The sequence below is a fragment of the Dromaius novaehollandiae genome, chromosome 38, assembly GCF_036370855.1.
Source record: "Dromaius novaehollandiae isolate bDroNov1 chromosome 38, bDroNov1.hap1, whole genome shotgun sequence".
NCBI classification, from domain to species: domain Eukaryota; kingdom Metazoa; phylum Chordata; class Aves; order Casuariiformes; family Dromaiidae; genus Dromaius; species Dromaius novaehollandiae.
In genome coordinates, this window is record NC_088137.1 from 102,543 (window position 1) to 130,447 (window position 27,905).

At 71.2% G+C, this 27,905-nt stretch overlaps 1 protein-coding gene across 2 annotated transcripts; it reads right to left on the bottom strand.

The window, feature by feature from the left end:
• MEGF8 (multiple EGF like domains 8) lies at window positions 1–27,358 on the bottom strand. Of its 2 annotated transcripts, none has more exons than XM_064503549.1 (43): window positions 27,244–27,358; window positions 26,039–26,266; window positions 25,242–25,405; window positions 24,606–24,812; window positions 23,768–23,948; window positions 23,102–23,190; window positions 22,297–22,522; window positions 21,894–22,074; window positions 21,368–21,513; window positions 21,019–21,138; window positions 20,648–20,811; window positions 20,107–20,214; window positions 19,548–19,695; window positions 19,314–19,477; window positions 18,829–19,035; window positions 17,976–18,176; window positions 17,022–17,243; window positions 16,329–16,447; window positions 16,000–16,131; window positions 15,240–15,353; window positions 14,770–15,009; window positions 14,184–14,398; window positions 13,356–13,566; window positions 12,652–12,883; window positions 11,951–12,083; window positions 11,648–11,862; window positions 10,934–11,044; window positions 10,625–10,743; window positions 10,177–10,381; window positions 9,923–10,094; window positions 9,617–9,780; window positions 8,968–9,112; window positions 7,415–7,649; window positions 6,720–6,846; window positions 6,436–6,646; window positions 6,040–6,254; window positions 5,286–5,493; window positions 5,038–5,200; window positions 4,232–4,424; window positions 3,501–3,671; window positions 2,959–3,089; window positions 2,593–2,725; window positions 1–2,021 (listed from the first exon to the last, which is right to left on the bottom strand). In XM_064503549.1, exons 2-43 carry the CDS (start codon window positions 26,226–26,228, stop codon window positions 888–890), a joined length of 8,166 nt encoding a protein of 2,721 aa, XP_064359619.1. In that variant the 5' UTR covers window positions 26,229–26,266; window positions 27,244–27,358; the 3' UTR covers window positions 1–887. The 2 variants fall into 2 exon arrangements, with proteins under 2 accessions (XP_064359619.1, XP_064359618.1); XM_064503548.1 differs by having other exon boundaries at window positions 17,022–17,267.
• Window positions 27,359–27,905: the final 547 nt, after the last annotated feature.

The window sequence follows — 27,905 nt, forward strand, 5'->3', positions numbered from 1 at the left end:
TGGGGGGGCAACAGCCGGTGTTTATTGACCCCCCCCACACACAATGGGGGGGGCGGCGGCGCAAAACCAGGCCCGGGGGGGGCCACAAATACGTGGCAAAGGGGGGGAAGTGCCCCATAAATACAGGAGAACCCCCCCCCCCAAAATACCGGGATGGAGTGGCTGGAGGGGGGGCACCCCAGCCCCTAACTACAGGGAACATGCCATTCCCCCCGCAAAATACAGCAGGGATGGGGGGGGAAGCACCCCGATCCCCCCCCCCAATAAATACAGGGGTGTTTTGTATGGGATGTGTGGGGGGGAATCCCCTATAAATATGGGGCAATGCCCCCCCCCCATAAATACTGGGGTATTTTATATGTTGGGGGTGCCCAATCCACTGTAAATACGGAGTTCTCCCCCCCATAAATACTGGGGTGTTTTATATGGTGAAGGGGGGGCATCCCCTATAAATACAGGGCAATACCCCCCCCAAGTACTGGAGTGTTCTGCATGGTGGGGGGCAATCCCCTATTAATATGGGGCAATGCCCCCAAGCATTGGCATATTTTGCATGGTGTAGGGGGGCATCCTCTAGAAATACGGGGCAATGCAGCCCCCCCCCCCCCAAATACTGGGGTGTTTTGCATGGTGGGGGAGGCCCAATCCCCTATAAATATGGAGCAATGCAGCCCCCCCATAAATACTGGGGTGTTTTGCATGGTGGGGGGGCCCCCAATCACCCCATGAATATGGGGCAATGCAGCCCCCCCCAATAAATACGCATGGGATTTGTGTGCTTGGGGGGGGCAGCAGCCCCGTTGCCTCCCGGGCACCACGTGTCCCCTAACCTGGGGGGGGGGGTAAGCGGGTGTTCCCCCCCCCCCAAACGACGCCGGGGGGGGGTCTCAGAGCGACATGGAGGTGAGGTCGTGGCCGGGCCCCCCGGCCTTGCGTGGCGCCGCCCCCCCAGCGCCGCCGCCGCCCCCGCCGCCCCCCCAGTAGTCCTGCAGGTTGTGGCGCAGGGCGACGAGGGCCGAGCCCAGGGCGGCGCGGTGGGGGCCCCGCGGCCCCCCCGGCAGCTGCAGCAGCAGCGTGGCCACCCCGGCCAGCCCGTCCTCCGTGGGCTCCAGCGTCACCGGCCCCAGGCGGAAGCCGCCGCCGGCCCCCGGCACCAGCGGCTCCGGGCGCCGGGAGCGCGGCGCCTCGGCGGGGGCCCGGCGGCCCCGCGCCCGGCCCGGCCCTGCCGCCGCCGCCACCACCGCTGGCCCCGGCGCCGGCGGCGGCCCCTCGAAGCACACGGTCACCTTGGCGAAGGGGCGGCTGGCCATCTTGGTCATCTCCTGCAGGTGCCGGCGCTGCTCGTGGCGGGCGTCGAGGAACTGCTTGGCCTTCCAGAGCAGCACGCAGAGCGAGAGGAAGAGGAAGAAGCAGGAGAAGAAGACGGAGAAGAAGACGAAGAGGTCGATGTGGGCCTGGTCCTGGCGGAAGAAGAGCAGCCCCTGCGAGGCGGTGGCGTTGCCGCCGGCGCCCACCCCCAGCAGCAGCAGGTAGAAGCGGCTCGACTTGAGGGCGTGCAGCTCGTGGGGGTAGGTGAGCACCAGGCGGTCGCGCACGCCGCGCACCACCAGCGCCGCCGCCGCCTCCCGCACCGTCACGTAGGTCACCAGCCCCCGGGCCCGCTCCTCCCGCAGCCGCGTGCCGTTGGCGCCCTCGGCCCCCGCCGCCGGCAGCAGCCGCACCGCGTGGCGCCCCGTGGCCGGGTCCACGTCCACGGCGAAGGTGTCGTAGGCGGTAGAGACGAAGAGGTCGACGCCGCCGAAGGTGACGTCCAGCGTGATGCGGATGTCGACGTTGGTGAACTTGGGCTGGACGCCGAAGAGGACGGTGCGGCCCAGCCCCAGGTGCTGCAGCTGGGGCTGGTGGAAGCAGTTGCTCTGCGACGTGGGGTCCAGGCAGTACTCCTGCTCCACCGAGATGAGCCGGTAGCACTGCTGCCCGCCCACCGGGTGCCCGTGGAAGGAGTCGCGGCACTTGGCGCACTGCGGGGCGGCACCGGCGCGTCGGCCCCGGCTCACGGCTGCCGGCACGCGGGGACCGCGCGCGGGGACGCGGGGATGCGGGGACGCAAAGACGGGGATGCGGGGATGCAGAGATGGGGACCGCGCGCGGGGACGCGGGGATGCAGGGACGCAGAGACGGGGATGCGCACATGCACGCGGGGATGTGGGGACGCAGGCACAGGGATGTTGCATGCAGGGACGCAGGCACGGGGATAGGGGCACGGGGATGGCACCGGCATGTGGGGACGGGGACGTAGGGACAGGGACGGCACATAGGGACAGCATGCGGGGACAGAGATGTCCCCGACCCCACACGCCGGTGCCGTGCACAAGGGGACGGGGACATGGGATGGGAATGTGGAGGGGACATAGGATGTGGAGACAGAGGGACAGGGGGCACGGTTAGGGACAAGGACATGCGGCACAGGGCCACAGGAGGGGACAGAGGACACAGAGACAGGAATATGGACACAGGATGGGACACAGGATGGGGGGACACAGAAGGATCAGACACGGGAACAGGGGACACGGTTAGGGACGGGGCCCCGACCTGCTGCTTGTAGCAGTCCTTCTTGTCGAGCTGGGCGTTGTTCTGGCAGCTGCCCGTCTCCGTGTTGTTCTGGCAGGGGCAGCCGGTGCCGTCCAGCTCGTTGCACGTGTCCGCGTGCCCGTTGCACTGGCACCTGCCGGGGGCGACCGCACGCGGGTCACACGAGGGGGCCACTCACGTGGACAAGCCCCCCCACACACACCAGGGAACCCCCTTGCACAAGGGTCCTGCTTGCACCAGGGTCCCACTTGCACGAGGGTCCCGCTCACACGAGGACTCCCCTTGCACAGGGATCCCCCTCGCAGGGGGCCCCCCCCGCACGAGGCCCCCCTCCGCACGAGGCCCCCCCTCGCACGAGGCCCTTACTTGGTGCACTTGCCCTCCAGCAGGAAGTAGCCGTGCAGGCAGCTGTCGCACTTCTCGCCGACGCTGTTGTTCTGGCAGTTGACGCAGACGGCCGCCTCCTCGCTTGGCCCCTCCGACACCCAGCTGGGGATCTGGGGGGCAGCGCGGGCTGGGAGGGGGCACCACTGCCCCACAGCCGCCCCGCAGCCCCCTAAAGGTGTGGGGGTGACAGGGCCCCCCAGGATGTGGGGCCAGAGGAGATGGGACACCCCCAGACCACACGGGAAGAGACTGCTGTCCCCTCCGACGTGGGGCAGGAGGGGATGAGGGACCCCCAGGGTAGGGGGGACCACCCAGCTCCCCCAAGATGTGGGGCAGGAGGGGATGAGGGACCCCCAGCTCCCCTGAGATGTGGGGCAGGAGGGGATAGTTCCCCCCCCCGTGACCCAGGTGGGAGAAGACAGGACCCTGCACCGTGGGGCAGGCGCTCAGGACCCCCGCAACCCCGCGCTGTGGGGCAGGCGCTCGGCCGCCCCCCGCCCGCCGTGGGGCGCCCCACTGACCATGGCGGGCTCCAGGGGGAAGCGCGCAGGGTCGCGCCGGGCCCGCTCGTACTCCTCGCGCGAGAGGCAGACGGCGGCGTTGTCGCGGCAGAAGCTGCGGCAGGGCCGGCAAGCGCCGCCGTCCAGCGCCGAGCCCACGAAGAGCGGCCGGCACTTCTCGCAGTGCGGCCCCTGCGGCGGCCCCGGATCGCAGCCCGCCCCACGGCCGCCCCACGGCCGCGCGGCACCCCGCGTCCCACCCTGCATCCCGCCCCGCGGCCCCCCCATCCTGCCCCACGTCCCACCTCGCACAGCCCTGCATCCTGCCCCACAGCCCCGCATCCCATCCCACACCACCCCCCACATCCCCCCGCATCCTGCCCCACATCCCACCCCGCACGGCCCCCCATCCCATCCCATCCCATCCCACCCCCCCGACGTCCCGCCCCACATCTCCCCACATCCCGTCCCACATCCCACCCTGCGCAACCCTACATCCTGCCCCACAGCCCTGCATCCCATCCCACACACCCCCCACGTCCCACCCCACATCCTGCCCCACATCCCCCCCCGCACGGCCCTGCATCCTGCCCCACAGCCCTGCATCCCATCCCACGCACCCCCCACATCCCCCCGCATCCTGCCCCACATCCCACCCCGCACGGCCCTGCATGCTGCCCTGACCCCCCCCAGCCCCACATCCCCCCCTCCATGCCGCAGGACCCCGGGTGGCGCCCCACGGCGCGCCCCACCTTGGTGTTGTTGAAGCACTGGACGCAGTGGTCCTGGGCGCCCACGCCCAGGCACTCGCTGTGCTTGTTGCACTGGCACTCCACCGAGCAGTTGGGCCCCACGTAGCCGAAGTGGCAGCGGCAGCGGTTGGGCTCCACGCAGGTGCCGTTGACGCAGCCCTGCTCACACACCGGCCGGCACAGCCCCGTGGCGCTGCGGGGGCGCGGGGGGGCTGAGAACGGCACCGGGGGCACCCTCGTGCACCAGGCGCGGCCAGCGCCTGTGCAAGGCCCTTGTGCGTGCAAGCCCACCCGCGCACACCCACAAGGGCCCCTTGCACCAGGCAGAACCAGGAGCCGTGCAAAGCCCTCGTGCGTGCACACTCGCGTGGCCCCCCTGCCCCGGGCACGATCAGGAGCCATGCAAAGCCCTCCTGCGTGCACACTCGCACGGGCCCCCTGCCCTGGGCACGATCAGGAGCCGTGCAAAGCCCTCGTGCGTGCACACTTGTGTGGCCACCCTGCCCCGGGCACGATCAGGAGCCATGCAAAGCCCTCCTGCGTGCACACTCGCACGGGCCCCCTGCCCTGGGCACGATCAGGAGCCATGCAAAGCCCTCGTGCGTGCACACTTGTGTGGCCACCCTGCCCCGGGCACGATCAGGAGCCGTGCAAAGCCCTCGTGCGTGCACACTCACGTGGCCCCCCTGCCCCGGGCACGATCAGGAGCCGTGCAAAGCCCTCGTGCGTGCACACTCACACGGGCCCCCCGCCCGGGCACGGCCAGGAGCCGTGCACCCCACCCTGCCCCGCGCCGGCGCGCTCACTTGTCCAGCGTGTAGCCGCTCTTGCAGGTGCAGCGGTAGCCGTGCGGCAGGTCGCTGCAGTTCTGCGTCTCGTTGCAGTCGTGGTGCCCGTTGAGGCACTCGTTCTCGGGGGGGCAGGCCAGGAAGGCCCACTCGGCGTCCGCCCCGCACGACTGCGCCAGGCCTGGGGGGCGGCGGGGGCTCAGGCGGCGCCGGCGGGGCCCCACGGCGGCAGCCCCACGGTGGGGAGGGGGCAGGGGGGCACGTACCGTGGCGGGGGCCGCGGAGCCCCCCCTCGAGGCAGCGGCCGCTGCCGTTGTGGCCGCGGCGGGCGCACCAGCCGCAGCGGGGCCGGCGCAGGCAGCGGGCGCATTGCGGGGCCCCCGCGCAGCCGGGGCTGCAGCTCTCGGCGCCGCGCAGCAGCCGCCCGCAAGCCCCCGCCGCGCACCGCAGCGGCACGAAGCTGGGGCTCATGCACTGGGGGGGCGGCGGGGGGGGACGGTGCCCGGTCGGACGGGGCGGCGGGGGAGCACCGAGAGCTCTGCGGAGAGCCCCGGGCACCCCCCTGCCGCCCCCCCGGCCCCCCTCGACCTGCGCCCTTGCACCCCATAGCTGCCCCCAGCACCCCCTAGCCCCCCTCAACCTTCCCCCTTGCACCCCATAGCTGCCCCCAGCACCCCCCAGCCCCCCTCAACCTTCCCCCTTGCACCCCATAGCTGCCCCAGCACCCCCCACCAGCCCCCCTCAACCTGCCCCCTTGCACCCCACAGCTGCGCACAGCACCACATATGTGCCCCAAGCACCCCATACCCACCCCTTGCACCCCACAGCTGCCCCCAGCACCCCTCCACCTGCCCCTGGCACCCCTCAGCCCACCCCAGGCTCCCCATAACTGCCCCAGGCACCCCGTACTGGCCCCAAGCACCCCATAGCTGCCCCAGGACCCCCAGGCCTCCACGCCAGCCCCCCAACGACCCCCAAATGCACCACTGCCGCGTCCCCGCGCCCCACGCGCCCCCGTACCTGCTGCAGGCTGACGCTCCAGACGCAGTGCTGCCAGCCGCCGTCGGCCCCCTTGGAGCCCAGGCAGTGCTGGCAGGAGCTGTGGTTGTGGCAGGGCGTGGGGCAGGCCAGCGGCGGCGACGACTCCACGGGCATCGGCGACACGTTCAGCAGCGAGTGGCTGAAGCAGGTCCAGTCGTAGGTGGGCTGCACGCTCAGGATGCGCCGCGTCTCGCCTGGCGGCGGGGGCACGTGGGAGGGGCCGCCGCGCCCCTACGGCTGGGCCCGGCCCCGCCGCGTCCCCCGCGCCGGCCCCATCGCACACCTGGCTCCCAGCGGCAGCCCCGTTGCGCTGCTACGCGCTCAGCCCCACGGCACCCACCGCTCTCAGCCCCACGGCGCCCGCCAGCCCCGTACCGGTGCGCTTGAACTGCCGGGTCCACATGCACTTGCCGGAGGCGGTGCACTTGCTGCAGTCGGAGGCCTCGCACGACACCTCGGAGCAGTTGCTGGCCACGAAGATCTCCCGCTGGTTGATGCGGCAGTCGTTCTCCGAGGTGCAGCTGCCGGCGCTGCCGATGCAGGCGCCCTCGGGGCAGTTCGTGCACCACTTGCACTGCGGCAGGGCCTGGCGGGGCGGGGGGGGGTGAGCAGGGGGGGCCCCACGGCGGCCCCCCCCGCCCCGGGCGGCCCCCACTCACCGGGGCGCCGTGCCGCAGGGCCCGCGGGTGCTGGGCCAGGCACTCGCTGCAGGTCCGCAGGCGCCGGCAGTCCTCAGGTGAGCGGGGCGTCGGGGAGCACGAGGCCGGGCCCAGGGCGCAGCCCAGCCTGCGGCAGCCCCGGGACGCAGCGTGAACCGCCCTCGTCCGCACGCGCTTTGCGTGCCCTGCCCTCATTTGCATGCCATTTGCATGCCCTGCACTCATTTGCATGTGCATTTGCATGTGCTTTGCACCTCATCGCTCCAGTATCGCCCACCTCCATCCCAGTATCTCTACCCCAATCCCCCCACCTCCACCCCAACGCTCCCAGTATCCCCATCCCAGTCCCCCCACTATCTCCTGCCTCCGCCCCAGTGCTCCCAGTATCCCCATCCCAATCCCCCCCAGCATCCCCCAGCTCCATCCCAGTATCCCTACCCCAGTCCCCCCACCTCCGCCCCAGCGCTCCTATTATCCCCATCCCAATCCCTCCCAGTATCCCCCACCTCCGCCCCAGCGCCCCCGGTATCCGTATCCCCCAGGAGCCCCACCGTGGTGCCCCCAGTATCCCCCAGTGCCATCCCCGTCCCCGGCGCCCCGTCCCCGGTGTCCCCCTGCCCACGGTGCCCCGTCCCCAGCGCTGGCCCCCGCCCCCGCCCCCTCCCCGTCCCCGGGGCCCCCGGGGCCCCCGTTACCGCTGGGCGGCGTCGGCGGAGATGCAGCCCCCCCGGCACCAGGCGCAGCCGGCCCCCGAGCGGTTGCAGGCCTCGGGGCCGGGCAGGACGAGGCAGGGGTCCGGCGGCAGCGCCAGGGACGCCAGCCGCCCCAGGGCCACCCCGGCGAAGCCCCCGGAGACGTAGACGCGGCCGCCCGCCACCGCCACCGCGTGGGCCAGCGACCCGTTCATGGGCTCGCCCGCCACCGCCGCGCCTGCCGCCGGAGGCACAGCGGCATCGGGGGGCCGTCGGGGGCCCCCGGCCCCCCCATCCCGTTCCCCAGGCATCTCGGGGGCCCCGGCCCCGTTTTGGGGTCTCCACACCCGTTTTAACCTCATTCTCGGCATCCCCAGTCCTGTTCCCAGGGCCGACCCCGCTCCCCAGGCGTTTCAGGGTCCCCAGCCCTCTTCCCCCACATTTCCAGGCTCCCGGCCCCAACCCGGGAGGATTTGGGTCCCCCAGCCCCATTCCCGGATGATTTGGGGTCCCAGCCCCATTCCTGGATGATCTGGGTCCCCCAACCCCATTCCTGGATGATTTGGGGTCCCAGCCCTGTTCCCGGATGATTTGGGTCCCCCAGCCCCATTCCTGGATGATTTGGGTCCCCCAGCCCCGTTCCCAGATGATTTGGGGTCCCAGCCCCATTCCTGGATGATTTGGGGTCCCAGCCCCAACCCGGGATGATTTGGGTCCCCCAGCCCCATTCCTGGATGATTTGGGGTCCCAGCCCCATTCCTGGATGATTTGGGTCCCCCAGCCCCGTTCCCGGATGATTTGGGGTCCCAGCCCCATTCCTGGATGATTTGGGGTCCCAGCCCCAACCCGGGATGATTTGGGTCCCCCAGCCCCATTCCTGGATGATTTGGGGTCCCAGCCCCAACCCGGAATGATTTGGGTCCCCCAGCCCCGTTCCCGGATGATTTGGGGTCCCAGCCCCATTCCTGGATGATTTGGGGTCCCAGCCCCAACCCAGGATGATTTGGGTCCCCCAGCCCCATTCCTGGATGATTTGGGGTCCCAGCCCCAACCCGGAATGATTTGGGTCCCCCAGCCCCGTTCCCGGATGATTTGGGTCCCCCAGCCCCATTCCTGGATGATTTGGGGTCCCAGCCCCAACCCGGAATGATTTGGGTCCCCCAGCCCCATTCCCGGATGATTTGGGTCCCCCAGCCCCATTCCTGGATGATTTGGGGTCCCAGCCCCAACCCGGGATGATTTGGGTCCCCCAACCCCATTCCCGGATGATTTGGGGTCCCAGCCCCGTTCCTGGATGATTTGGGTCCCCCAGCCCCGTTCCCGGATGATTTGGGGTCCCCAGCCCTATTCCTAGGGCCCCCCCTCGTTGCCCTGTGCCCCCACCAGCATGCAGGGGCAGCTCTGGGGCGCTCCTGCCCCCCCGGCCCCCCGTGTCCCCCCCCGCGCCCCCGTACCGGTGGGGGGGGGCCGCTCCTGCCCCCCATACCCTCCCGCGCCCCCGTACCGGTGTGGGGGGGCCGCTCCTGCCCCCCATGCCCCCCCCCGCGCCCCCGTACCGGTGTGGGGGGGCAGCAGCCAGGCGTTGCAGCGCAGCTGGTAGAGCAGCAGGTGGTTGCTGAAGTCGCGGGTCTCCGTGCGGCCCCCGATCACCACCATCACGTCCCCCAGCACCGCCGCCGCGTGGAAGAAGTGGGGCTGGGGCTGGGGGGCGGCGGGACACGCAGGCTCGGAGACGGCTCCTCCGCCCCACGCGTACCCCCCTGCGCCCCATAGACACCCCCACGCCCCCCATACGTGCACCACCGCGGCCCCCAAAGCGCCCTTGATGCTCCGCAGCTGCCCCCCAGCACCCCACGGATACCCCAACGTGCCCCCCATGCTCATGGGATACCCAGTGCCCCACAGATGACTCCTCTAATGCTCCTAAATGCCCCACAGATGCCCCACAGATACCCCAAGAGTCCCACAGACACCTCTGGCACCCCAGAGGTGCCCCACAACACCCCACAGATGCCCTCAAAGGCCCCGTAGACACCCCCAACATCCTGTAGGTGCCCCCCAACACCCTATAGGTGCCCCCAAATGCCCCCCAGATGCACTCAAAGGCCCCACAGATGCTCCTAACACCCCATAGGTGCCCCTGAACCCCCAGACTCCACCAGCAGCCCCATAGAGGCCCCCAAGGCCCCCCGGAGCCCCCCCCACCTTATTGCCCTGGGAGGGGGCGAGCAGGCTCCAGGTGAGGTTGGGGTAATAGAGGCTGTAGAGCTCGGGGGAGGCCGAGACCGTCTCCACGTGGAAGCGGTGCCCCCCGAACACGTAGACGGCGTCCGTGTCCTCGTGGTACACGGCCGAGTGGCCGTAGAGACCTGCGGGGCCAGGCGAGATGGGGCTGACTCGGCCCTGCGGCTTGGTACCCCTCAACATGGGGGTCTTGGGGGTCCCACTGCTATTACCTGGGGGTCCCAGCTTGTCACCCCCCTGCCATCGGGGCTGGGGGGGCTGTGTTACCTGTTGGGGGGGTCCCGGCCTGCTGCCCGGCCTCCCAGGTCTCCGCGTCGACCCGGTACTCGAGCAGCTTCTTGTTGAAGCCGTTTTCGGGTGAGTAACCTCCGATGAGGAGCAGCGAGGTCCCGCGCCGGGGGGTCAGCGTGTGGCCGGCCACCGCGGGCAGCAGCGGGTCCTGGCGGCGGCGGGGGACAGAGAGCCCCCGTCACCGCCCGGGCGAGCGGAGGGGGCCGCGCGGGGGTCTCGGGGGGCCCTACCTGCTCCTGCCGCCACTGCAGCGTGGTGAGGTTGAGCACCCAGGCGTCGCTGGCCACGCCGCCGGCCGTCAGCCCCCCCAGCACCACCATGGCCTTGCGGGAGGGCAGGTAGGCGGCGGCGTGGAAGTAGCGGGGCGTGGGGCCGGGGCCCCCGTCCTCCGTCCCCGCCAGCATCTGGGTCCAGCGCCGCTCCGGGATCGAGTACCTGTGGGCAGACGTAGGCGTATATCCAGTGGAGACGTGGGCGGAGTTAAGGGTGCTTCTACTGGGCACGTGGGCAGAGTTAAGGGTATATCGTGGGCAGAGTTAAGGGTATTTCCAGTGGGCACGTGGGCAGAGTTAAGGGTATATCCCGTGGGCCCACGGGCAGAGTTAAGGGTGTATCGTGGGCAGAGTTAAGGGTATTTCCAGGGGGCGGGGCCATGGGCAGGGGGCGGAGCCTGCTCACCGGTAGACGTTGCCCAGCAGCCCCTGGCGCAGCGACAAGCCCCCGAACATCCAAAGCGTCGCGTCGGGCCCCTCCACCATGGTGTGGCCCAGGCGGTGCAGGAACCGGCTGGCCGTGTCCTGCCGAGGGGATGGCGTCAGCCCCGGGCCGGGGCGAATCGGTGTCCCGTGGGGCGCCCTGGATGTGTGGGGCAGCCCCTGGCCAGGAGGAGGGGGGGTGCAGGGTCCCCGAGGATCCCCGTGTCTCGGGGGGCAGCGATGGGGAGCTGGGGGGCCGGGGTGTCTGTGGGGCGGCCGTGGGGCCACTCACAGCTGTCAGCTGGCTGTCGATGAGCGTCTCCCAGACGATGCTGCCGGGGCCCAGCGGGACGGAGCAGTCGGCCCCCGCGAAGCCCTGGCTGCACACGCAGAGGCCCAGGCTCTGTGGGGGGACGGGATGGGGGGTGTGATGGGGCACACTGCCCCACCTGCCCCATGCCGGGCCTGAATCCACATCCCCCCCCCGCAGCAATCCTGCACCCCGCAACCTGCCCCCACACACCAAAGCTGCACCCATTCCCACCCCCTCCGCCCCACATCCTCCCCCTACATCAATGCTACACCCCAGTGCACCAAACCCGCACCCCCATGCGCCCACCCTGCACCCCTGCGTCCACCCACTGCACCCCGCATCATCCCCCTGCAGCAATCCCGCACCCTTATGCACCAATCCTGTGCCTCTGCACCCCCATGCATCAATTCTGCACCCCCATGCACCAATCCCACACCCCTCTGCACCGCCATGCACCAGTTCTGCACCGCCATGCACCAGTTCTGCACCCCCACGCACCAATCCCACACCCCTCTGCACCGCCATGCACCAATCCCACACCCCTCTGCACCGCCATGCACCAGTTCTGCACCGCCATGCACCAATCCCACACCCCTCTGCACCACCATGCACCAGTTCTGCACCGCCATGCACCAGTTCTGCACCCCCATGCACCGACCCTGCCCGCCCCGCACGCCCCCGGCCCCGGCTCACCGCATTGCAGTGCCCCTGCCCGGCGCGGGCGCCGCAGTCACCAGGGCAGAGGGGCCGGAGGCACTCGGGCCCGGCGTAGCCCCCCCGGCAGGCACAGCGGCCCCCCCGGCACTCCTGGCCCGGGGGGCAGCCGGCCCCGCAGCTCCGCACCGCCACCGTGGCGTTGAAGCCCGTGGGCTCGCTGGCGTTGGCCTCGTAGTAGATCACCAGCACGCCTGGGGGTGCGGGGCGGGGTGGGGGGATGAGGCTGGGCTTGCACACGCGTGTGCACGCGTGTGCGCGGCCCCCCTGCCCCGGCCTCACCTGAGACGGCCTCCACGGTGAGGGGCTCGGGGCGGCCGTGCCCGCAGAAGGCGCCCAGCAGCGTCCGGTCCGCCTGCACCACGCCGCTGTCCAGGAAGGCCGGGACCCCGTCGAAGGCGTAGGCGTAGCTGTGCTGGGGGGGCCGCGGGGCTGCACGGGGGGGGCCGGCACCCCTGCCGCCCCCCACAGCACCCTCGCAGCCCGCTGCAGCCCCCCAGCTCCACCTTTTGCCCTCCAAGGCCCCATCACCCCGTTTGCCCCTGCACCCGTTATTTGCCCCCCAGCTCCCCTGTCCCCTTATTTGCCCCCCCAGCTCCCCCATTCCCCTTATTTCCCCTTGTCTCCAGGCCCCCCAGCCCCCTCATCCCCCATCACTGTTATTTGCCCTGTTTCCAGCCCCCCCAGATCCCTATTTTGTCCCCCAATCCCCATTATTTGCCCCCCATCCCTGTTATTTCCCATCTCCAGCCCCTTCATCCCCCCGTTTTGCCCCCATCCCTGTTTTTTGCCCCTATCCCTGCCATTTGCCCTTTCTCCAGCCCCCCCAGCTCCCCCATCCCTGTTATTCGCCCCCCTCCTCATTATTTTCCCCCATCTCCAGCCCTCCCATCCTATTTTGTCCTCCAGTCTCAGTTATTAGCCCCCATCCCTATTCTTTGCCCTCTTTGCAGCCCCCCTGGCCCCGCTGCTCGCCCCCTCACCATGCAGGGCGTGCGCAGGTCGGGCTGCACGGTGAGGCTGATGGTGGGGCAGGGCTGCCCGGGGGGGCACGGCTCCAGGCCGCCGGTGGCCGAGAGCACCCACACGCAGTAGGAGAGGCCCCCCGGCGCCGCCGGGCCCCCCCCAGCCCGCCGCGAGCCCAGGGCCACCGACGATGACAGGTTGGCCAGCAGCGAGCGGCCCCCGCACTCCCGGTAGCAGGTGCCCCCGTCCCTGGGGAGGGCAGAGACCGCGCCTGGGATGGGGGGCTGGCATGTGGGGCGGGGGGCTGCCATGAGGCCTGGGGGGCGCAGTGCAGGGGCTGGGGGGGCTGGCGTGTGGGTCAGGGGGATGGTACACGGGCTGGGGGGCCGGTGCAGGGGTCAGGGGCTGGCACATAGTTTGGGGGGCTGGCGGATGGGTCGGGGTCTGGTTCACGGGTTGGGGGGCCGTGGCGCGGGTCAAGGGACCAGCATGAGGGTCGGGGGCCAGCAAGTGGGTCAGGGGGCTGGTGCATGGAGCCGGGGGCCAACATACAGTTTGGGGGGCCGGTAGATGGGTCGGGGGGCCAGCATACAGGTTGGGGGGCCAGTGCATAGGTCGGGGGGCCAGTGCACGGGGGTCCAAGGGCTGGTGCATGGGTCGGGGCCAGCACGCGGGTTAGGGGTCCGGTGCGGGGTGTAGGGCCCCCCCGCCGGCCTCTCACCTGGGGTCCCCGTAGTAGCCGGGGGCGCAGCGCTCGCAGTGGGGCCCCTCGGTGGGGGGGGCGCAGTAGCAGGCGCCGGTGGCCCCGTGGCAGTAGCCGCGCTGGGGCAGCCCGTGGCCGTGGCAGCGGCACTCGCGGCACCCGCCGGGCTGCGTGGCGTCGCCGAAGCTGCCGGGGCGGCACAGCTCGCAGCGCTCCCCGCGCGTCCAGTCTGCGGCGGCAGGGGCGGCCGTGGCGGCACCCGCGCGCGTGTGTGCACGCTCGGGGACGCACGCACGGCGGGGACACACACGTGTGCACACTTGGGGATGCACGGGCACATGAGTGTGCATGCTCAGGGACGCGTGCACGGCGGGGACACACGCGTGTGCACACTCGGGGACACGTGCACGGCGGGGATACATGCGTGTGCACGGCAGGGACACGTGTGTGCACGCTCGGGGACACGTGCATGGCAGGGACACATGCATGTGCACGCTCAAGGACACATGCACGGCGGGGACACATGCATGTGCACAGGCGGGGACACACGCGCGTGCACACTCAGGGACACGTGCACGGCGGGGACAGACGCGCGTGCACACTCAGGGACACGTGCATGGCAGGGACACATGCGTGTGCATGCTCAGGGACATGCACGCGTGTGCACGCTCAAGGACACGTGCACGGCGGGGACACACGCATGTGCACGCTCGGGGACACGCACACGCGTGCACGCTCAGGGACGCGTGCACGGCGGGGACACGCGTGTGCACGCTCAGGGACACGTGCACGGCGGGGACACACGCGTGTGCACGCTCGGGGACACGCGCACGTGCGGGCACTCACTCTGGCAGCGGTCGCAGACGCCGGGTCCTGCCATCTCGCAGCTGCTGTGGAAGTTGCACCCGCAGTCCACGGAGCACAGGGCGGCCCCGGTCCCGTCCTCGTCCCCGTCCCCGTCCCCGGTGGTGTTGGCCGGCCCCGAGGTCCAGCCCAGGTGGCACACGCAGGTGTAGTTGGGGGCCCCGCTGCAGTAGCCGTGGCCGCAGTCCTCGTAGCACCTGTGGGGACGCGTGGGGACGCCCTGAGTCGTCCCTGCCAGCCGGCACCAACCGCGCTGCCGTGTGCGGGCCCCGCGTCCCCTCCCCATCTCACGTGACTGCGGGGCACAGTCCTCGTGTCCCCATCGCATGCGACTGCAGTGCAGTCCCCGTATCTCGTGTCCCCATCACACGCAACTGCCGGGCACCATCCCCGTGTCCCCATCACACACAACCGCGGTACCCGGTCCCCACGTCCCCCCGCGTCCCCGTCACACGCAACTGCCATGCGCAGGCCCCGCATCCCCCTGCGCGGCCAGCACATCGCAGTTCACGGTCCCCACGTCCCCGCGACACGCGAGCGCGCGGTCCCGCCACGCGTCCCCGCTCACGTGCGGTTGCAGTGGGTGGTGCCGTCGCCGGCGTAGCCCCGGCGGCAGCGGCACTCGAAGGCCTGGGGCGTGTTGTGGCAGGCGGCGAAGGGGTGGCAGGCGGCCATGCCCAGGCGGCACTCGTCCACGTCGGGGCACTGCGCGTAGGCCCACAGCGCCGGCTGCCCCCCGGGCGCCTCCCCCAGCGCCGCCGAGCAGTTGGGGTAGCCGCTCAGCCCCGAGAAGTCCCCTTCCAGGCACCTGGCGGGGCAGGAATGAGGCGGGAGCTGCCGTGGGGCGCGACCCGCTTGGGGTGCAAGCCCCCATGGGGCACGATGCACCGTGGGTGCAACCCACCGCGAGTGCAATCTGCTGCGGGGCACGACGCGCCGTGGGGCACGAGCCGCCGCGGGTGCAGTCTGCTGTGACCCACTATGGGGCACAGCCTGCCGTGGGGCGCGTGGCGCCGTGGGGCAGCCCCAGCCCCTCACCTGCCCAGCGTGGGGTTGTCGGCGTTGCCGCACCAGCCGCACTCGAAGTTCTGCAGACACTCGCGGCACGTGTTGAAGCGGGAGCAGTCCAGGCACTGGGGCACCGAGTGGACGCTGCGGGGCGCCGCCACGTCACCCCCCGCCCCGGACCCAGGCGTCCAGGGCCTCGTTGGCCTTGGACCCCCCCCGCCGTGTCCCCAGGGTGTCTCCGTGCCACCCGGACCCTCCTGGGGTGCCCCTGTGCCCCCCCAAGACCTGGATGTCCCCAGTCCCCAAGGGTGTCTCCTGGAGTGCCAGGACATCTCCCGACCCCAAGGCCATCCCTGTGCCCCTCCAGCACGTCCCCAGACCCCAAGGATGTCCCTTAGACCCTCAGGATCTTCCAGGATGTCCCCCCACCATCTCCTGACCCTGTGGACATCCCTGTGCCCCCCAGGACCACCCAGCCTGTCCCCCATGCCCCCAGGACGTCCCCAGACCTCAAGAATTTTCCTGTGACCCTCACGACCCTCCAGGATGTCCCCTGACCCCAAAGATGCCCCTGTGATCCCCCGAACCTTCTAGGATGCCCCCAGGGCATCTCCTGACCCCATGGACGTGCCCCCAGGACCTTCCAGGACATGCCCCGTGCCCCCAGGACATCTCCTGACCCCATGGACGTGCCCCCAGGACCTTCCAGGACATGCCCCGTGCCCCCAGGGCATCTCCTGACCCCAAGGACACCCCCGTGCCCCCAGGACGGCCCCCGGCCCCGGCTCACCTGTCGTACCAGCCCCGGCAGTCCCCGTACGGGTACTTGGCCAGGTAGGCGGCGAAGAAGAAGCAGCTGCGGGTGGACTGGCACCAGGCGCACTGGCTCGAGTTGGAGAGGCACTCGGAGCAGGACTGGCGCCTGCGGGCAGCGTCAGACCGCGGCTGGCCCCACGGCCGCCCCACGGCCGCCCCACCCGCCCCAGCCAGCCCCTGCCGTCGCCCCAGGGCCACCTCGCAGCCCCCAGCCGGCCCCCGCGGCTGCCCCGCAACCACCCCCCGGCCAAGCCCCCCGGCCGCCCCCCAGCCCCCGGCTGGCCCCACGGCCCCAGCACTCACTGGTTGCAGAGGCTGGGGCAGTGCTGGGGGGCGCGGATGGCCCCTGGCTGCCGGCCGCGGCGGCTGCACACAAAGTCCCCCTTCTTGCTGGTGTTCACCTGCCACTCGCAGAACGGGTCCTGCGGGGGGTGCGGGGGGCACGGGGGGGGTGTGGGGCCACCCCCTGCCTGGCCCTGCTGCCCCACAGCCTCCCCCTTTCCTGGGGGCATTGCTCCCTCCCAGCCCCATGGCTGCTCCCAGCCCCTGAACCCCCTCTCCGGACCCCAAACCCTGCTCCCAGCCCTTCCTCCAGCCCCCAACTCCCATCTGCGGTCCCCAAATCCCCTCTCCAGACCCCCAGCTCCCTCCCTGCCCCTCCAGCAGACCCCAGACCCCCTCTCCTGACCCCAAATCCCCTCTCCAGACCCCCAGCTTCCTCCCTGCCCCCCCAGCAGACCCCAGACCCCCTCTCCTGACCCCACGTCTTCTCCCAGCCCCTCTGCACACCCCAAACTCCCTCTCCTGACCCCAACCCCCCCTCTGCAGACCTCAACCCCCCTCCCAGCCCTTCTGCAGACCCCAAATCCCCTCTCAGCCCCTTTGCGGGCCCCAAACTCCCTCTCCTGGCCCTGAGTCCCCTCCCAGCCCCTCCGCAGACCCCCAACCTCCCTCTGCCGCCCCCCAGCTCCCCCTCCTGCAGCCCCCCGGGCTCACGGCGGCGCAGGCGTGGCAGTCGCGGTAGTCGTCGCAGAGGACGCAGTTGGCGGGCGAGAGCACGAGGCGGTGGGTGCCGGCGGCGCAGGGCCCCGGGCGCCCCGGCGGCTGCAGGCGCCCGTGGCAGGAGGCGCTGGGCGGGCACCAGCCGCAGCCCTGGTCGGCCAGGCAGGCCAGGCACGAGGGGTACGAGGGGCAGCGGCCCGGCGTCGACTGGAACGGCTCCAGGAAGAAGAAGGAGATCTCCTGGGAGGGAGCACGGGGTGTCGGGGGCTGGGGGCTAGGCCGCGGCCCCCGGGGACCACCCCAGATCCCCCAAATGCACCCAAAGCCTGAAAATAAACACCCCCATCTGCACACTGGGCAGACCGTCCAGGACCCTGAAAATACACCCCCAAGCCCAGTCTTGCGCCCCAACTCTGCGCTCTGCGTAGACTGCCCCGACCCTGAAAATGCACCCCAAGGCATGCAAACGCACCCCCAGACCTGCGCCCTAGGGAGACTATCCTGGACCCCGACAATGCATCCCAAAGAGAACCCCTGCCCCAATTCTGCACCCCTAGAGACCCCCGTCCCAATCCCGCACCCCAGAGACCCCCCACCCCAACCCTGCACCCCTAGAGCCCCCCTGCCACAATCCTGCACCCCTAGAGACCCCTTGGCCCAACCTTGCACCCCTAGAGACTCCCCACTCCAACCGTGCACCCCACTGAGCCCCCCTGCCGCAACCCTGCACCCCTAGAGCCCCCCCCGCCCCAACCCTGCACCCCATAGCGACCCCCTGGCCCGACCCTGCACCCCTAGAGCCCCCCCTGCCCCAATTCTGCACCCCTAGAGACCCCCTATCCCAACCCTGCACCCCTAGAGACTCCCCACCCCAACCCTGCACCCCACAGCGACCCCCTGGCCCAACCCTGCACCCCGTCGAGCCCCGCGGCGGCGGGCCCCACTCACGCTGCCCCCCGGCACGCCGGTGCGGTCCCAGACGAGGGTGAGCTCGCTGCTCTGCCCGCTGCCCGAGCTGTTGAAGTGCCCCTCCACCTGCACCGCGTACTTGTTGCCCCGCTCGGGGGCCATGAAGAGCCGCTCGGGGCGCGGGCGCTGCAGGGGCCGCGTCTCCCGCTCCTGCTGCACGGCCCAGCGCCCCACCTCCTCCTGCGCACAGCCGTCAGGGGACCCCAAAACCCCCCGGGGACCCCCCAAGCCCTGCCGGGACCCCGGCCTGGCCCAGCGCCCCACCTCCTCCTGCGCACAGCCGTCAGGGGACCCCAAAACCCCCCGGGGACACCCCAAGCCCTGCCGGGACCCCGGCCCGGCCCAGCGCCCCACCTCCTCCTGCGCACAGCCGTCAGGGGGTCCCCACATAGCCCCCTGGGGACCCCCAAAACCCCCAGGGACCCCACAAACACTGCTGGGACCCACAAACCCTCTGGGGACTCCCCCAAGGCCCAGCGCCCCACCTCCTCCTGCACACAGGAGTCAGGAGACCCCAAAACCCCCTGGGCACCCCCCAAACCCCACTGAGACCCCCAGCATGTCCCAGCACCCCACCTCCTCCTGCTCACAGAAGTCAGGGTACCCCCCAAACCCCCAGGCACCCCCCAAACCCCACTGAGACCCCCAGCATGTCCCAGCACCCCACCTCCTCCTGCTCACAGGAGTCAGGGTACCCCCAAACCCCCAGGCACCCCCCAAACCCCACTGAGACCCCCAGCATGTCCCAGCACCCCACCTCCTCCCGCACACAGCCATGAGGGGACCCCCCAAGCCCCCTGGGGACCCCCCAAGCCCCCCCGCAGCCCCGTACCAGCTCAGGGGAGTTGGGGTGGCGGCCGAGGCGGGCGACGACGTAGAGGCGCTGGATGCGGGCCCAGATGCTGGGGCCGGGGCCGGGGCTGGGGCCGGGGGCCGGGGGGGGCCCCAGCAGCGGGTAGATGAAGCCCCGGTAGACGAGGGAGACGTCGGTCTCCGCGCTGGGGCTCAGCGTGATGGTGGTGCTGCGCACGATGGACACCTGCGCCGCCACGGGGCACGGCTACCGCGGGCGCCCGCCCCACGGCGCCCGGCCCCACGGCGCTGCGAGGTGCCCCCGCAATGCCCTGAGACCCCCCCATGCTGCAATCTCCCCCCACAGTGCCCTGGGACCTACTCCCCATGCTGCAATCTCCCCCTGCAGCGTCCTGGGGACCCCCCCGTGGTGCCCAGGGTCCCCCAGGCCCCCCCTATTTTGCAATCTCCCCCCATGCTGCCTGGGCCCCCCCCATTTTGCAGCCTCCCCCCGCCAGCGCCCACCTTGTCGGGCTGGGAGTCGTTGCGGGGCTGCTGGTAGGTGATGAGGTGGAGGCCGGGCAGGAAATTGGCGGTGCGGCAGTGCTCGAGGGCGGTGACGAAGACGGGCCGCGGCCCCCACCAGCCGTAGGTGCCCGAGATCTGCCCCACGCGGCAGCGGCTCTGCTCTGGGGGGGGCACGGGGGTGAGCGGCCCCCCAGCACGGCCCCCGGTCCCCCGGCGCGGCCCCGCACTCACCCGCCACGGGCATGCAGGTGTCGTTCTGCACGCACCAGCCGAAGGGGCCGGGGGCGCGGGGGGAGCCCGGCGCCGCCCCCCCGAACGCCAGGCACGACTCGCAGTCCACCAGGAGACGGGCCAGGCCCAGGCAGCCGGTGCTGGGGCACTGCGGGGGGGACGACACGTCAGCGGGGCCCCCATGGCCCCCCGGCCCTGGACCTCCCCGAGAGCCCAGGCGTCCGGGCCCCACCCATGGGGAACCCAGCTGTCCTGGCCCCCCATCCTGCCCCCCCATGGGGAACCCAGGCATCCGGGCCCCCCCCATGGGGAACCCAGGCATCCCGCCCCTCCTGGGGGGCCCTGGCGCCTGGGCCCTGGCTGCTGCACTCTCCCCCCGGTGCCCAGGGCCACCCCATATTGCAATCTCCCCCCAGGGAGCCCCAGGACCCCCCCACGCTGCCATCTCCTCCCTGTGCTGCCTGGGGTCCCCCCCTTATTGCCACCTCCCCCCACCCTGCCTGGGGACCCCCCCGGGGGACCCCCCGTTTGCAGTGTCCCCCCCCGGCGGGGCACTCACATTGCTGTGGGGCGCAGGGCTCTGGCAGCCGCCCAGGCACCAGGCGCACTGCGGGTCCTTGGTGCAGGTGCCCTTCTCGGTGTAGAGCGAGCAGTAGTCGAGGTGGTACTGGGGGGGGGGGACAGCGAGGATGGAAGCCCCCGGCTCCGCGGGGGGCCAGGACCCCGCAGCATGGGGCAGGGGGATCAAGAGGCCCCCAGGACCCCATAGCATAGGGGGTCAGGGGACTTGGGAACCCCATGGTCAAGGGCAGAAGGGACTGGGGGCCCCGGGGACCCCATGGATGGGATCTGGAGGTCCTCGGGGTGGGCTGTGGGGCCCCAGATGCCCCAAAGATGGGAGCGGGGACCCCCAGGTGGGCTAGGAACCCTGCGGACCCCACGGATGGGAGCAGGGACCCCACAGATGGGCTGGGGACTCCACGGAGAGGAGCAGGGACCCCCAGGCGGGCTGGGGACCCCATGGATGGGAGCAGGGACCCCCGGGCAGGCTGGGGACCCCAGGGGGGCGGCGGCGGGGCCGGGGTGGGGGACACACTCACGTTCTGGGCTGGCACCTGGAAGACGAAGGCCGGCACCTTGTAGGCGAGGAGGTCGGCGCGGGGGGCCCCGCTGAAGCCGCCAGCCACCAGCAGCACGCTGCCCTGCAGCACCGCAGCCACGTGGGCGTAGCGGCCCTGCCCCGGGGACCCCCGGGACCCCCGCTCTGGGGGCACACGTCAGTGCTGTGGCACCCCCGAAACCCCCCTTCCCCTGTGCCCCACTCCTGGGAGGCCGCGTCAGACCTGCCGTGGGTCCGATGTGCCTGCCAAGGACCCCCAGGCAGGCCCTGGCCCCCCACTCCGGCCCCCCAGCACCCGCCGCCACCCTCCCGGCCATGCCCCCACCGTGGGGCAGCCCCCAGCCCCCTCACCGTGGGGCAGCCCGTGGGCCAGCTCGGCGCTGGGCACCCACTGGTGGCAGCCGAGGTGGTAGAAGAAGATCTCGTCCTCGTAGCACTTCTCCTCGTGGTAGTGGATGTGCACGTTCCCCCCTGCGGGGCCAGGCCAGGGGTCAGCGCCCCCCGCCTCGCCATGGGGCAGGGGGCCCCCATTCACCCTGCACCACCGCGATGGCAAGGGGGGGTCCCTGGGGCTCCCAGGGGTCTCGGGGGTTCCCAGGACCTGACCACGAAGCTCCCATGGTGGGGGGCAGCAGGTCCCTGGGGGTCTCTGGGGTGGTGGGGGGGGGCCCCCAGGGGGTCCCCGCGGGTCCCCACTCACCGTAGACCACCATGTAGTCCCCGATGACGGTGGCGCTGTGGAAGGCGCGCTCCCGGGGGCCCCGCGCGGCGTCCCGGGCCCGCAGCGTGGTCCAGTGGCGCAGGTCCACGTGGAAGAGGTCGGTGGTGTTCACCCGCATGCTGAACCTGCGGCCAGGGGACGCGAGGCGCTGGGCGCGGGCAGGGGACGCGCTGGGTGTGGGCAGGGGACGTGGGGACGCGCTGCACACGGGGATGCAGGGAGCGGATGGGGTGCGGGGATGGGATGGGGCGGGATTGGGCACGGGGACGGGATGGGACATGGAAATGGGACACGGGGACGGGACGTGGAGCAGGGACACCCCGGGGATGGGGCTGTACATGGGACAGGGACATCCAGGGTCCTCCCATGGCCGCAGCCCCCTCCAGGGTCCCCACGGGGCCACCCCATGGCCGCAGCCCCCCCAAGGTCCCCGCAGCCTCACGAGGGTCCCTTGAGGCCACCCCATGGCCACAGCTCCCCCCAGGTCCCCCCCCAATCCCCGTACCGCGCCGTGGAGGGCCGGTGCCCCCCGTAGACCACGAGGGCGCGGGACGGGGCGTGAAAGACCATGGAGTGGCCGGCGGCCGTGGGGGGCTTCCCCCCCCAGGGCACCACCACCTCCCAGCGCCACGTCTCCAGGTCGAAGCGGAAGAGCTGCGAGGAGAAGACGTCCTCCGCCGTGCGGCCTGCGGGCAGAGGGGCTCAGCGGGAGGGACCCCGGCGTCCGGGACCCCCCTAGCCAGGCACCTGGCCCCCCCAGGGCCAGTAGGACCCAGGCGTCTGGGACCCCCATAGCCAGGCACTTGGCTCCCCCAGGGGCAGGAGGGGCCCGGGCATCCGGGACCCCCATAGCCAGGCGCCCGCCCACCCCGTGGACCCCCTCGGCCGGGAGGGGCCCCGGCACCCACCTCCGAAGACGTAGAGCCAGTCGTCGACGACGGCGGCGGCGTGGGCGGCCAGCCCGGGGGGCCGGGCCCCGGCCCCGGTGCCGTTGGGGGGCTCCAGCTCCTGCCAGCGCCCCAGGCGGGGGGCGAAGAGCCAGACGTCGCGGGCCAGCGCCCCGTCCGCCAGCTCCCCGCCGCTGAGCACCAGGGCGTCGCGCCAGCGCACGGCCACGTGCGAGTGCCGCGGCGCCTGCGGGAAGGCGTCAGCACGCGGGCGACCGGGGCCCGAGGGCGCTCCGGGGGCGGGAAGCGGGCACGGGGCGGCGGGGGGGGGATCCCCCGACGGGGAGGCTACGAGGGAAGCGGCTATTTCCAGGGAACGCCTCGGAGGAAAAAGCATCGTCGCAAAGGAAAGAGCATCGCTGTGGGAGAGAGGCTTATGGCGGGCGGTCGGGGTAACTGCAGGGAAAGGAAGTATTTCTGCGGGAACAAAGTTTCCGCAGCAAAAAGAGGTATTTCTAGGGGCATTTCTGGAGAGGAATGGAGAACTGCAATGTAAACAGCATCAGTGGGGGTGGCACTGTAGGAAAAGGGGGTGTTTCCAGGGGTATTTGGGGAAGGAAGGAGTAGCTGCAGGGCAGGGGGTGTTTCTGGGGGTAACTGTAAGGAGACCGATCTGTAAGAGAAAGGAAATCTTTCTGAAGATGCATTTGGGAAAACAGACAGTAAAAAAAAAAAAGCCTTTTTCCGGGGACAGCGGGAAGACGGGGGGGTGTTTGACGGGAGGAGTGGGGGGGGGCCGCCGGGGGGCTCAGCCCCACGTACGCACCGGGGAGGGGCTCAGCTCCAGCCGGGCCCAGAGGTTGGTGGTGAAGTTGTAGACGACGAGGTCGCCCAGCGCCGCGTTGAGGTCCAGCCCTGGGGGAAGGGGCCGTCGGTGCCCTCCCCTGGGGCGGGGGGGACCCACGGCCCCACACGGAGACTCCAGCCCCTGACCCCTTCCCCCTGCAGCCCCCCACGGCTCCATACCCCCCCAGCCCCATGTCTCTCCTGTGGATCCTCACAACCCCATAGCCCTCCTGGGGCCTCCCCAGCCCCAAATCCCCTCTATGCCCCCCCCCAGGCCCCCACAAATCCTGTCTGCGCCCTATAGACCCTACGTCTCCAAATCCTCCCCCATAGCCCTCTATAGTCCCCCACTGCCCCCCACGGCCCCACATCCCCCCACATAACTCTAAAGCCCCCATCACCCCATATCCCCCCCCCATAACCCTCCATAGCCCCTCATGGCCCCGCATCCCCCCAACACAACCCTCTACAGCCTCCCATGGCCCCATATCCTCCCTCCATGTTACCCTCTATAGCCCCCCATTACCCCATCTCCCCCCATAGCCCTCTGCAGCCCCCCCATGGTCCCATATTCCTCCCCATGGCCCCGTACCCCACCGCCCGAGCCCCATATCCCCCCTCAGAGCCCCCCGCGGTCCCCACTCACCCCCGAAGACATAGAGAGCCCCACTGTGGGGCAGGAAGGCGCCGGCGGCGGCGGTGCGGGGGCGGAAGCCGGGGTCCCCGTCGCTGACGTTGTACCAGCGCCCGCCGCCCCGGTTCTCGCCCAGCGCCAGGTCGCAGGCCTGGCCCACGAAGCCGGGCTGGCACTCACAGCGCCCCGTGGCCTGCGGGGACACGGCGGGCACCGTGGGGCACCGAGCCGGGGGGCACGGCCACCCTGCACGGGGACACAAGCTGGGGGGCACGGCAACCCCATCCCCAGCAGGTCTGGGGGTCCCACAGCCCTGTCCCCAGCTGGTCCTGGGGTCCCCAACAGGTTTGGGGTCCCACAGCCTTGATCTCAGTGAGCTTGGGGGTCCCCTAGCCCCATGCCTGGTGAGTTTGGTGGTCACAGAGTCCCATGTATGGTGGGTTTGGGGGTCCCCTAGCCCAATGCCTGGTGGGTTTGGGGGTCCTTGGTAGGTTTGGGGGTCCCACAGCCCCATGCCTGGTGGGTTTGGGGGTCCTTGGTAGGTTTGGGGGTCCCACAGACCCACGTATGGTGGGTTTGGGGGTCCTTGGTAGGTTTGGGGGTCCCACAGCCCCATGTATGGTGGGTTTGGGGGTCCTTGGTAGGTTTGGGGGTCCCACAGACCCACGTATGGTGGGTTTGGGGGTCCTTGGTAGGTTTGGGGGTCCCACAGCCCCACACTTGATGGGTTTGGCAGTCCCTGGTGGGCTTGAGGGCCCCATAGTCCCACACCTGAAGGTCCCAGGCCCATCCCCAGCAGGTCCGTGGCCCCCCCGTCCCATCCCCGGTGGTCCGTGGTCCCCGTCCCTACCTGGCTGCAGGCGCCGTGGGCCTGGCAGTAGGCCGCGCAGAGGGGCTGGGCGCAGGCAGGGCCCCCCCAGCCGGGCTGGCAGGCGCAGTGGCCCTGGGGGTCGCAGGCCCCCCGCCCCGAGCAGCCCCGCGGGCACAGCGAGACGCTGTAGGTCGCGTTGAAGCCCAGCAGGTTGTAGTTGGCATCGCTGAAGAGGTGCAGCAGCATCTGGGGGGGGGGGGGGGGGGGATGCAGCGGCGTCGGGGCGGGCACCCCACAGCCACCCCACGGCTGCCCCACGGCCATGCCGTGGCCTCACCAGCACCCCAGAGCTGCCCCAAGGCCACCCCACAGCTCCCCATGGCCTTGCTGGCACCCCAGAAGCACCGCACAGCCTCACCAGCACCCTGTAGCCACCCCACGACTGCCCCACAGCCTCATCCTCCACCCCACAACTGCCCCTGGACTGACCTGCACCCCCAGCTCCCCCTGCACCCCACAACTGCCCCACGGCTGCAGCTGTACCCCCTGGCTCTCCCTACACCCCACAACTGCCCCACGGCCGCAGCTGTGCCCCCTGGCTCCCCCTGCACCCCACAACCACCCCACAGCCACAGCTGCCCCCCCGGCGCCCCCTGCACCCCCCGGCCCCCGCACCTTGCCCGAGGTGGCCTCGAGGGGGGCGGGCAGGGTGCTGCCGCTGAGGCTGGCGAGCAGGGGGCTGCGGGGGGAGTCCCCATCGTAGACGAAGAGGTAGTCGTAGGTGCACTCCGTGTCCATGAAGGTGAAGGTGAGCAGCACGCGGTGCCGCGGGCTGGGCGCTGCGGGGCCGCGGGGCGTCAGGGGGGACCCATGCCCCCACCCGGCCCCGGGGGGCTGTGGGGACCCAGCTGTGCCCCCTCCCAGGCCACCGGGACACCTTGCCATCCCCCCCAACCTGTGAGGACCGGGGGACAAGGCAGCCCTGGGGTGACCAGGGAGGGACTGGGGGCAATGGGGGGTACTGGGGAGGGCCTTGGGGGGCCCCAGAGGTTCGGGGCGGAGGCTATAGGGGAACTGGTGGGAGTCTGGGGGGAGCTATAGGGGTACTGGGGTGTCTCTAGGGGGGCTATAGGGGAACTGGGGGACCCCAGTGCACCCCAGGGGTACGGGGGTGTCTCTGGGGGGTGCAACAGGGATACTGGGAAGACCATGGGGGAGGCTATAGGGATACTGGGGTGTCTCGGGGGGGCTACAGCGGTACTGGGGGAAGCCAGTGTGCCCCAGGGGTATTGGGGTGACCCTAGGGAATGCAATGAGGGTGCTGGGGGGACCCTGGGGGAGGCTATAGGGGCACTGGCGTGTCTCTGGCAGGGGCTATAGGGGTGCGTGGGGGGCCCAGCGTGCCCCAGGGGTACGGGGGTGTCTCTGGGGGGGCCGCGGGAGCCCCTGGGGGTGCCCCATCCCCGCGTCACCTTCGATGAGCCACTCGCAGTTGCCGTTGACGGAGTAGTTGCCGGGACCATCGCTGACGTAGCCGGCGAGGCCGCGCAGCACCCGCCGCTGCCCCTTGCAGTCGCCGGCGCCGGCCCCGCGCACCCCGCTCAGCGCCAGCGCCAGCGCCAGCAGCGCCCGGGGGCCCCGGGGCGCCGGGGGGGCCGCCATGGCCAGGGGGCTCAGCGCGGGGGCAGCCCCATGCCCGCCTGCGAGGGCGGTGAGGTGAGCGCCAGGCGGCCGTCAGCCCCACGCACACCCCGCGGGGCCCTCCCTGCTAACCCCATAGGGACCCCCATGGGGAGCCCCTGCCCCACAGTGGCCTGCTATCCCCATAGGGACCCCATAAGGATGCCCTGCCCCACAGTGGCCTGCTATCCCCATAGGGACCCCATAAGGATGCCCTGCCCCACAGTGGCCTGCTATCCCCATAGGGACCCCCATAAGGATGCCCTGCCCCACAGTGGCCTGCTATCCCCATAGGGACCCCATAAGGATGCCCTGCCCCACAGTGGCCTGCTATCCCCATAGGGACCCCATAAGGATGCCCTGCCCCACAGTGGCCTGCTATCCCCATAGGGACCCCCATAGGGACTCGCTAATGCCATACAGACTCTGCAGGGACCCCCTGCCCCATACTGAACCCCCTGTCCCAAGGGGACCTGCTCGCCCCATAGGGCACCCCACAGGGGCCTGCTAACCCTATAGGGACACCCTGCAAACCCACTAACCCCATAGGAGCTCCACAGGACCTCCCTGCCCCATGGAGACCCTCTGACCACCCAAGGAACCCCCCCCAGCCCACGGCCCCTCCCTGCAGGGCACTATAGGGCCCATAAGACCCTCTGCGGGGGGCTATAGGCCCCCCCACATCCCCCCCACAGATCTCTAGGGTGTCTACAGCATGCAGGGACCTGTATAGGGGGCCCATAGGGACCTGCAGGCGCCCCCAGACCCCTCCAGAGACCCCGATACGAGCCCATAGGGGCCCACAGGAGGCCTATAGGGTCCATAGGTGCCTGACGGGGTCTGTAGGGGTTGCTCGGAGCCCGGCAGGGACCCAGGCGGGATGAGGGGACTTGAGGGGGGTCCAGGGCCGGCGGGGAGGGATGTGGGGTCCCGCCGGCTGCTGTAGGGCCCCTATGGATCCCCTATAGAGCCCCTATGGGTCCCCTCCCCCCCTCACCCGCTCGCGGCGGCTCCTCAGGGCGGAGGCGGAGTCCCGGAGCAGCGAGACGAGGGGCGAGAGAGGCCGCGCGGGGGGGCGGGGCGAGAGCGGCGCGCTGGAGGAGCGGAGCAGCGAGATGAGGGGCCAGAGCGGCCGCGCAGAGGGAGGGGGGGCGGAGCGAGAGCGGCGCCTTGGAGGAACGGGAGGGCTGGCCGGGCCCGGGGCGGGCTGTGCCGCAGAGACAGAGGCTAGAGCAGAGCCTTCTCGGAGGACCTGGCGCGTCACGGCGGCCGGAGCGGCCCGCGCGGACAACGAGAGCGGGGCTAGCGCGCCCCCAGCGGTGGCGGATCAGCGAGAGGAGGGCGCCGAACGGACCAGTCCGCCGCCGTCGCACCAGCGAGCGGAGCGGCCAGAGCGGCCTGCGCTGGCCACAGAGCTCCAGCGGCGGGGAGGAGCAACTGCAGCCCCTGGCGGCGGACCCGGGCGTCCTGCTGCCACCCCCGTGTGCGGCCCCACGGACCCCCCCGTGTCCCGCCCCCCCCCCCCAGGGACCCCCAGGTCCCAGCCCCCCAACCCCACAGACCCCCCCGGCCTGGCCCCCCACCCCCAAGGGCCCCGGCGTCCGGGTCCTCCTGTGCCATGGACCCCCGGTGCCCCCCCACTCACTCCACAGCCCAATA

Excerpts from the sequence above, each read along its gene's own strand:
- MEGF8 (XM_064503548.1), bottom strand. The coding sequence starts at position 26,228 with ATGGCGGCCCCCCCGGCGCCCCGGGGCCCCCGGGCGCTGCTGGCGCTG. Across the intron at positions 10,744-10,933 it reads TCGACAGCCAGCTGACAGCT|GACACGGCCAGCCGGTTCCT; the intron begins GTGAGTGGCCCC and ends TCCCCTCGGCAG. Across the intron at positions 10,382-10,624 it reads CTGCTGGGCAACGTCTACCG|GTACTCGATCCCGGAGCGGC; the intron begins GTGAGCAGGCTC and ends GTCTGCCCACAG.